The 11,043-nt window shown below is 34.4% G+C and overlaps 1 protein-coding gene across 1 annotated transcript in view; it reads right to left on the bottom strand.

The window, feature by feature from the left end:
• LOC137658543 (UDP-glucuronosyltransferase 1A7-like) overlaps nt 1-5,982 on the bottom strand; it is an 11,655-nt gene extending 5,673 nt beyond the window's left edge. The window contains exons 1-4 of the mRNA XM_068393389.1: nt 5,619-5,982; nt 2,845-3,270; nt 1,493-1,896; nt 668-875 (exon numbers count right to left, since the gene is read on the bottom strand). Coding sequence (XP_068249490.1) covers nt 668-875; nt 1,493-1,896; nt 2,845-3,270; nt 5,619-5,699 — 1,119 coding nt within the window. The 5' untranslated portion in view covers nt 5,700-5,982. The remainder of the gene's footprint in view (nt 1-667; nt 876-1,492; nt 1,897-2,844; nt 3,271-5,618) is intronic.
• Nucleotides 5,983-11,043: the final 5,061 nt, after the last annotated feature.

Raw genomic sequence — 11,043 nt, 5'->3', positions numbered from 1 at the left:
GACTTTTTATCATTGGCTGATGTAGAAGAAATACTGTCAGGAATTAACTTAAGTTTACGATTCAAATTTCATGTGATAGAGAGGCCTCTTTAAAAGGCCAATATCTGCAACAAAATAGGATAGACTGCATAAACATAATATTTCTTATACTTCACACGGGATTTCAAATTTAGTTTTCTATCACTAAAGTATCTAATGTCATATTTTAAGGCGATTTTGCAAGGAAATATAAGTTTCAAATGTAAACTTAATATATCAGTCAATAATATCATCCCGGGGACATAAATTATATGTCTTCAGCTACCATATATTTTGATTTGTTATATTTTTTTAGAAATTAAGAAAATAATTTTGAACTTTGTAACGTATGTTCTATTTTGACTATCTTCATATCAGTAAAATGTTTCACAAAAAAAAATCATAAGGATAAATCTGACCTATCTCTAAAAACTGCAAATGTTATAGCAAGTGAAGCTTTACCTTTTTAAATTTGTAAAAATATATTCTACTTTCTTCATTTTCATATCGGTAAAACGTTTCACAAAAGAATCATCAACAGAATAAATATGATCCTCACTTTTAATAAATCACTGCAAAGGTTATAGAAAATAAGGCTAAATCTTAAACCAATAAAAAGCCAGACGAAAAAGTATTTGCAAATCCTTACCTTTGTCATACGTCCTGTTTCAAACGAAAATCCCCCAATTGGAACAAGCAAGGGAGTTGGAGGAGTATAAGTGTGAACTAAGGGATCCCAAGCAACGAGGATTCGTGCCAGATTGGAATACAGTGTCTGAAGTGATGGCGGTGACCAGGATGGGTCAAGGCCAGTGAGGGCGGGGACCTGCCACTGATGACGGATGGCAGACAAGTACCTGTGAATGATTAAAAATTGTACACATCTGAATTTGGCTGGTTATAAATAAATGTAGAAAATCTACTCCTTAGACAAACACTGGCACATACACAAACACACACACACACACACACATATATATATATATATATATATATATATATATATATACATATATATATACACACACATATATATACATATACATATACACACACATATATATATACATATATATACAGTATATATATATACATACATATATATATATATATATATATATATATATTCTTTCCTATCACGCTCAGCAGAATTGCCAGGCATATGACTATTCGGTCTCCTTCCGTCTTCAGGTAAGGGGGGAGGGGGTACCCTGGTGAGAAAGGGGTACCCTGGGAGGTACCCACAATCTCCCACAAATTACCGAAACCGCCTGATTGTCGTTAGGAAAGGGGAAGGGGGTGGAAAGGGTTGAATTTATGTTTGTGTGAGTATGTGCGTACATATCTATCTAAATATTTGGCAGTCATTTTTGACGGCTCGGGTACACTAGCTTTAAATATTCACCAATGGAAGGGAGGAACGAATGGGTGAATGAAGAAATACTATTAACTCAAAATCTAAGCCTATTCTCACCCGTAATGTCTGGCAATATTCATAGTCCTGCTCCAGATACTGCTGTCCTCCATGGTTGTGGGCGGCACGGAGGTCGTGGAGAGTAAAGGCAGAATTCCAAGCTGTTCCCACACCCACCACGCACCAACACGAGAGGTCAGGACGCCCACGACGGGCACGTTCATCCGTTGGGCGAGGGTAAGAACACACAGGTCATGCAGGAAAAGGGGCGTGACCAAAAGGCGGGATCGTCTCACGATGTCATCTGCCCATTGTGATTTTGATAGGTGCCGACAAGCCAATACCCTAGAGGTTATTACACGCCCACTTATCCATTCAACGCCCGCCTCTTCTCCAGGCGTGACACCTACGCCCAAGCCGTTTGGGTATAAGGGGTCGTCTTCATCAATTGGGATTTCATGTATCTGGGAAAAAAATAACGTTGAATAAGTGCGTTATAAAAATAAGAAATACTTATTGTTATTCACATTTCAACACAAACATTCGATCAGTGTAATTTCATCTACAGTAAACACAATGGCAACAAAATAATGAATATAAGTTGTTTTTGATGTGCGGTGTATCAAGTTATTGTGCCCTTCTTCACTTGTGTCATTGACTTTACAATTGTGGACAACAAAAGCCTGTGCAGTTGTGTACCCACTTGAGATTTAAATAAGATAATGCACATGTCGAGAAGATCTCCTTTGCTTCTATTATACCTTTATTAGATAAAACCTTGTGTGACGAAGCAACGCAGAGACACGAAAATGTTGTCTCTTTCAGATGGTAATTATTCGTAACGAAAGTATTTGGAGAGTCCTTTTCACGGAAACAAAAGGGAAGAAAAAGGGATTTCTAATTTCGACAGAATATGTGTAGAAAGAGGTAGACTGTCGGGTGTTACACAGCTTTTCAAGGGGTTATTCAATCTTTCTATTAAAAGGAAAAGGAACAAAATTGTTCTTATTATGAACAATTGTAATCTTTGAGATTCAATATTCTGACGAGGCATTCCTTACGATTTTAACGTTCATAAAGAAACTTTATTTTCATGACAATAATGTGAGAACAAGGAATAATAATAAGTAATGAAGAGGGTTACTAAAGACTTGATATAACCTAAAGAGAACCACCACCATTAACGATATAGCTAAAGATAATTACCACTCCCCTCGTCCTATATAAATCAATATAAACAAGGCTATCTAAATATGAAATATTAGCTAAAACACTCAAATACTGCTGAGGAAAACTTAGAAATAGACTAGCAGATCTAAAAAGAAATAAATAATTTGTATTTCTCGCTGTGATAACTTTAATATACAAACTAATCCTCATTTTCTTGAAAAAAATCAAGCCCTTATAAGTACCTTCATTTCTTTAGGAAACGGCTCTTCCCTAGGACCTGGCCCGTAAAGTATGGCCGTGACTTTATGTCCTTGACGCGTTAGAAGAGTAGCCATCTGTGCCATAATCACTTCGTCTTCTCCTCCGCCAAGACAGACCAATAAAATCCCGTTGTCTCCTTCATCGTCAGGCAACTCTGGCTCAATGTTAAGCTGCTCTTTATCTTCAGACGATGCTTTATCCCCTTCTGTGTCCTCCTGGTGGGTTGTCTGGGCAGTTTCTTGATCCGATAGTCTTGCTTCTTCACCTCCTCCTTCTTCCTCTTCTTCTTGGGGTGAGATGGAGCCTACAGGTCCTTCGGGAATATGCTGAGATGCCTCAAAGGTCGAAACGGTCGGTTCCTCTTCAGTCAAGTCGTCTCCTTTAATGTTGTGGTCATTTAGCAGTTGCTTTTGAGGATAAAAAACGGGAATTGAGAAAATCTACTAAAATTCCAGTCTTAGTTAAATGACTATGATTTTATTCATCACATTAACATAGTTAATAAATAGAAAATAAGGTTTATAGAACAGAGAGCATCAGATAAATAAATATTCATATATATATATATATATATATATATATATATATATATATATATATATATATATATATATATATATATATATATGTGTGTGTGTGTGTGTACAAAAATATGTGTAGAAACACCTTTTCATATACACACCCACACAAACAAAATATCTTATATCTATATCTATCTATCTATCTACCTATCTAACCGCCTATCTATCTATCTATCTATCCATTTATATATATATATATATATATATATATATATATATATATATATATACATATATATATACATATATATATACATATATATAATGTGTGTGTGTATACACACATCTATCTATATATCTATCTATCTATCTATCTATCTATATATATATATATATATATATATATATATATATATATATATATATATATATATATATATGTGTGTGTGTGTGTGTATACACACACATATAAATATCACAAGAAATACCAAGAAAAAATTCAGCATATTTCCTTGTTATTTTCCCCGAAGTATTTGCTTACATATGAAACACAAACATGGAAATTTAAAGTATATAAATCTCACGGTTGAGCAAGTGAAATAAGTTCAAGGAACAGCCAACATACATTTTCTCTTAACCAAACTAACACGTTCTCCCCCCTTGGGAAAACAAGATCCAAGAGCAAGCAACATAAGAAAATCCATAAAATGTAATCTTGTAAATGCATAGAAGCTAAATCTTAATTAGTTAAATAAGATGTAAAGAACATTCTTTTTAATCCGGATTATGCATCGCAAAGGCCGATACATTTGATTTACTTTAAAATGTTTTCAGGTCTCTTATACCATACACACATGCTGTCTCTACGAAAAGAGGGAAATAACATGACAACACTTATGAATATATTGAAATTTATGACGGAGATTATCTTTCCTTTCATAGAAAAACCTTGTACCAGGATAAATTCTAAAGTGAAACTTCTTTCAATCTTCCGGAAAAAAGTTATATCAGTCTCTTTTTTTGCCTTTGGCAGTTAAGAGACAACTTTTGAATATATTAAGGCTGTAATTTTGAAAAAAAAAAAAGAATAAATAAATCTCGTAAAGGCTATGAAGTAATGCAAATTTTCAGGATCCACAGAAAGATGAAAATTTTACACAATCACGGGAAACATTGGAAGGAAAATAATCAAGATAACTTTAACCTAGATGTAAGTTTTATATCAATGGAATTCTAAGAGTTGCTAAAGAAGACAAGATATGATCGATATATTATATGGATTCGATTTTAAGATGATTTAATAATTCATTTATTTACATACTGATTTGTACTGGATGCTCATTGCTTCAAATGTATCATTTTACACGAGAAATACAAAAAAAATTGCACTGAACTGAAGAAATAGTGAAGTGTGTTGAAGAACCATTACAGCGATAAGGTTGTAGAGAAAGAAGAAGAAGAAGAAGAAGAAGAAGAAGAAGAAGAAGAAGAAGAAGAAGAAGAAGAAGAAGAAGACATTAAAAAAATAAATAACTGTGACTGAAGTTATCATGCAAAACCTAATATAATTTTCTAGAAGAACATCTAAATCTTTCAAAAGATTGCTTTAAAAGGATGCCACACCTAACGTTAAAGATAATTAAAAATTACATAAAAAATCTTATAAACATATTTTTCTAAAAAGTTTAGTGTTACTTTCAAACACTGATTAACTTAAGCACAGCTGGCTGTTTACCAGCCATAATGACCTTACACAAACTGGCCCATGACGGGTAGACAGATGGGCCATGTCAAAATGCATGCAAAGCACTATGATTAGGATTAAAACTCAGATGAGGAAAATAGCTGCCAAAACTGTCATCTTTTTTAAAGTCTTATTCTACCAGCATTCCTCTTATTTATTCACAAATATAATCAGCTGATTTCATTCTTCCGACATTCATATCAACACTCGTTTCTACATTTTCATTGTTTCCATTTGTCTTTATAACTTTATTCTTGATTCCACAACCTTCATTTTTCCTCTATGTGTGTACTGTAGGCATTTGAGTGATATTTGATTTATTTTGATTACATAAACAACTTTTTTTTTCAATTTTACACACATTTTCGACAATCTTTGCCACACAAAAATTATCTTAATTTCTATATCCTTCCAAAATGATCAACAAAAAAAGTAATATAATCATGAAAGCCAAATGAAGGCGACCTCTAAGAAAACAGAATAAACGCACCTGTGCCAGATGCCCGGGGGCATCTCCGAAAAGAGAGAACGTAACACAGAGCACAAGCAGTGAATGCCAAAGGGTCTTCATCGTCTCCAGTTCCGTCTTCGGCTCGTACAGGACACACAGCACTTTCACTGATATTAAAGCTACGACTGATGCGTGACGTGTTTTGTGAAACGTGACAGACGACGACACTCGTTTCGATGCTACGAGAGCTCGATCCACAAAGAAGATCCCGCGAGGTAGAGCATATAAGGAGTGTTGGAGATCAGCATCATCACTAACAGCAGCGTCTGTGACTGAGGGTATCAGATGGGGCAGCAGGATTGAGCGTGGGTGACTAGCGAGGGATATGGCACAGACTCCCCTCTTGCAAGACTTGTGGCATCGACCTCGCATAGGATACGAAACCATGTCGATATTTTGCTGTTATTTTCTTCCATTATCGTGATAATGCTGAATTGTGTTATCTTTTATATATATTATTTTTTTTTTACTCAAAGTTTTGTTCTGGGAAACGTACTGTTAATGCATTACATACCGAATGAAGGAAGTCGAAAATATATGAAACGCAAGCTAAATTCTGTGAAAAGAAAGGATGGGTACTATGCGCAAGGGAAAGAGACCCTCCCTGTCTCGTCTGGGATTGACATTAAAGAGAGAGAGAGAGAGAGAGAGAGAGAGAGAGAGAGAGAGAGAGAGAGAGAGAGAGAGAGAGAGAGAGAGAGAGTTCCACGTAAACGTTTCTAGAACTTTGCCGAAAGTTGGTGAGTAGATGCTACAATAACTTACTTTCCATTAAAATCAATGAATTGCTCATAAGTAAAAAATATCACAGTAAAAATTATAAGTTTCAATTCTGAACTAGCCACAGCAATTATGTTTATTTCCAATGATCAAAAATTTAATAATTTCAAAGTACTCTATCAATCAAGCCACATCATCAATCCCTTTATTAACCAGATTAAAATTTTCTTACACGAATGTTTTTCTTTTTCAACTATTACTATGTTCCAGAGCCCATTATAATAATCTAGAAATTAAGAAATGTGTTGAAATCGTTGCCAAAAAAATGAGAAAATGTTGGCGTTTGTGAGGAATTTAGTGATTTCATTTTTTACCTTTTATATTTGAACGTACATGAGCATACGATTTAACTATAACTTTAAACCCACAACTATCATAAAAATCTTTGCAATTGGTCATGTTGAATATGATAAAATAAACAAACAACTTACATAGTTGTCTCAAGCATAAAATTACATTTCAATGCCTCCCACTGTCTTGGATTAGAGTTCTCTTGCTTGAGGGTACACTAGGGCACACTGTTCTATCTTATTTTTCTTCCTCTTGTTTTTTTTTCAAGCTTCAAATTTCATGTTGTTACTGTTCTCAAAATATTCTATTTTGATTGTTCATTACTCATCTTGTAGTTTATTTATTTCCTTGTTTCCTTTCCTCACAGGACTATTTTCCCTGTTGGAGCCCATGGGGTTATGGAATCTTGCTTTTCCAACTAGTGTTATGGCTTACATTGTAATAATAATAATAATAATAATAATAATAATAATAATAATAATAATAATGAAAGCTGCAGTCAGAGATGCATTAGTATTCATACACCAGAATCCAAGTTTAAATATTTGTTTTTGCTATTTTCAATGCCCATATCAAGACATTGCTTTAATGCATTATTCATTTGGGTGAATAAATAAATGGACAAGACAAATGACGACAGCCGGAATGCGTGTGTTTCTAAAGAAAAATATCTAATGGAAATATTTTCATAAATGTGATTACAGGTATAGTACTTTGTATTAGAGTTTAGATTCTCAATGACTTTGGCAGGGGTTGGGGGGTCACACACAAATACTAGCTCTATATACACAGTAGGCATATATATATATATATATATATATATATATATATATATATATATATATAGAGAGAGAGAGAGAGAGAGAGAGAGAGAGAGAGAGAGAGAGAGAGAGAGAGAGAGAGAGAGAGTGTGTTAGTCTTTGTTGAAAAAACAGAAAGCTGAACTCTTTGCTAATAGGCTACCCCTATGCATAAAGGTGGTAGTAGTAGTAGTAGTAGTAGTAGTAGTAGTAGTAGTAATGACACATATACACTCGCACACACATAATCGGGACAGACAATTATCATGATGCACAAAATCTACTAGAATCCCTATGTCAAAACGACTCTTTCCTTAAGCAGTGAAATTATCAACAACAATAAAACCCAGTGAAGCGTATGCTTCCGCCTATATCACTCGAGTGTATCCTCAGCTACGAAGCATTTGGGCCACCGGAAACCTTTATATGGGGGCGCATGCGTGTTAGCCAAATATCTCAAGATCACGTGGGAAAATAAGGAGGAAACTTATCTGCAGATTCTATTTGGTGACCTTTTTGATATGTAGGTGACACTGGGGGAGACATTGACTTGGAACTAATATGGTATATAATACGAAATGGGATTAACTTTAGGCTAAGGACACCTAATAAACAGATGTTCCAAGTCTTATTAAGTTAATTTCACTAGTTCTTGAAATATCCTGTCAACAAAAACAAACACAAACAGACAAGTGTGAAAAACTTTATCTTCTTCTAACTCAACTAGAGACGGTAAACATAATGAAAATTACAACGTTTCAGGTCATCTAAATACAAGTTCTCTTTGTTGCAGCAAATTGAAATCAGACTAATATAACGTTATTGCTACTGCAGAATTACAGAAAGTTTATTTGGTTCTGTTTCTTTTGTATCAATATATATCTTATAATGTATCAGTAAAATTAGCCTCGGACAAAAAAAAAATTATGCCTCTTTTACGTGATATTAAAAGTTTAAAGGTCACTCATGCATGGCAGAAACAAGGGACAGTCACAATGCCCTAGAGACTGACCATATTACATATGATCAGTGCCCAAACGCCCTCTCCACTCTAGTTAGGACCAGGGAGGGTCAGGCAATGGCTGCTGGTGACTCGGCAGGTAGACCTATCCTTAGTCCACACGAAGGGTTGAAGACACTATAAGAAACTATAGAGCTTGAGGGAGTCTCGAACCCCAGTCCAGTAGATCGCTGGTACAATTTCAAATCAATGTCTAAAATACAATGTTTCATATCAGATCTATATAACTTATCTATGAGAAGAGGGAAGGTTAGCTCTGACTTATGCATTGTACCTAAGAGTAAGACTTAACGGAAATAACAAAGCTAATCTTTTCGCAAGGTGTAGGCTTTAATGGCAAAATGAAGCAAAACAGTTTACACAACTTGGAAGTGTTACAAAAATATCCATTTTAATTGTTAATTATTTCTCTAGTAGTTCATTTATATACTTATTTCCTATCCTCAGTGGCCGATTTTCCCCGTTGGAGCCCTTGGGCTTATAGCATCATGCTTTTCCAACTAGGGTTGTAGATTAGTGAGTAATAATAATAATAATAATAATAATAATAATAATAATAATAATAATAATAATAATAACACAAACAAGCAGGGGAACCGAGTAAAAGTAATGATGCAGTACCCATGAAGGGGACACACGTTCTAACAACTCACTTAAGGCATGAAACAAAAAATAGTGAGATATAAAAGTGGAAAGTGATAACGAAAAGTTTTCCCATAGTATGGAGAAAAATCTACAGACGTAGTAGGTCTATTATTGTGACAAATTTTAGTAAATATTAAAATTTCCAGTAATTCTCTGCTCACTAATTAAATATTCAATAGCTTGTATTTTAACAAACAATATAGTGAGCTTAATGTATTCTTTACCAAATTTTAGATTGAAATCCTCGTTTCTTCTTCTTTGTCTTCAGCTTTTACCATTTCTTTATGTGGGCGCTGTTTCATATTAAGCTATCTAGATGCCTGACATTTATTCTTGTAGTTTCCCATAAGAATATACAAATGAAGAAAACGAGAATTTCATCAAATTAAAAAGAATGGATACATTTAATAGGGGTACTAAATTATTTTAGACGAAAAGCTATTTTCTTTCCTTAGAAGGGAAGGGTATTTTATTTCTAGAACACATGCAAATGCGAGGGAAAACTGAACGCACTTGTGCGTAACTGGGAGGCAGTAAAATACCTAATTCTTGCTGTGATTACAAAAGAAGAGGCAGATAAGTTCTCACTGATATATTCGCTTCTAGTTTTAATTGTGTATCTATATTAATATGCATTAGCTAAAATAATAATCAAACATACATACACCCTACCAAAACCACAGATAAACGCACACACATGTGCATGTGTGTGATGTGTATAAAACTGAATATTTTTCCCCTATTCATAGAATGATTTCAGAGAGAAAAAAAGCAAGATATACATGAACATCCATATGGTCATCCGATTTATATACCTGCACAGAACCATGTACACAGCCTACACTGCGCAATTCACCTTTATTTTATATGTACTCTATCGTTTGGATTAGTCTTTCCTTTTCTTTCAATTCTTCTATCTAACCCTCCCAACACTTATCAATTATCTTCTATTATCGAAGTAACTCGTAATACTTTCATCCCCCCTCCAACATACACTAACCTCTTACCATTTCTATGTTATCTCCAAATATATCACTTATGAAGTAGAGAATCTCGTTCCCTTGGAATGTAAAGTTTGTTTGTTATTAATCCATATTTGTCGAATTCACGGCATAACCACAACAACGATTATTGAGAAATGTGTGACAGGTGTTGTCACTTTATTAAATTAATTCAAATAATGGGAGACGAGGTTAAAATAAGAAGCGATTAAACTTCAATAACAGATTATAATTTTTCAAACGTATTTGAGTCACAATCGTAACAGAGTTTTTAACAATTCGTTTTCAATTACTCATTGATATGTTGAGAATCACTCTAACTAAGAGCAGTTTGAATAAGCTTAATATAAATAGTTTCTCCGAAATTTGTCTTCAACTCGCATTGATCAATGAATTTTGTCCAAGTCATGCAGAAGGAGGGAGCACAAATATTATATATATACAGTACATGAATGATATTAGACAAATGTATGTCAAGACTAAAATCACGGTAACGTTAATTTAGTCTTGGGCGTAACGTGAACCCGACTTCGACGACGGCACGCGATTATAGTTAGTTTTCGACACTCCCCATGCAAGGGTGAGGTTTTAGGGGGGTAGTCGTCACCACGTGATATATCCCAAAATCTGGGATACCCCCTCATCAAAACACCCAGTGCTTATAAGACCTCCCTCATGCATTGACCTGAGGGGTAAAGACTGACAACAGTTTATATTTTACATGGCGTCTTCCAAGTAATCTATAGAATAGGGAGCCTCCTTTCTTTAGACCTGCTTTATGTATTTACGTGACACAGGAATGGAAAGTGCTTCTCCACAAAATAGATGATATTGTAATAACATTCAATTTTAAACATAATTTTCTT

Source organism: Palaemon carinicauda, chromosome 19 (assembly GCF_036898095.1).
Source record: "Palaemon carinicauda isolate YSFRI2023 chromosome 19, ASM3689809v2, whole genome shotgun sequence".
In the NCBI taxonomy this organism is placed as follows: Eukaryota; Metazoa; Arthropoda; class Malacostraca; order Decapoda; family Palaemonidae; genus Palaemon; species Palaemon carinicauda.
Note: the sequence above shows the minus strand (reverse complement) of the source record. Positions and strands in the feature narration are given on the sequence as shown.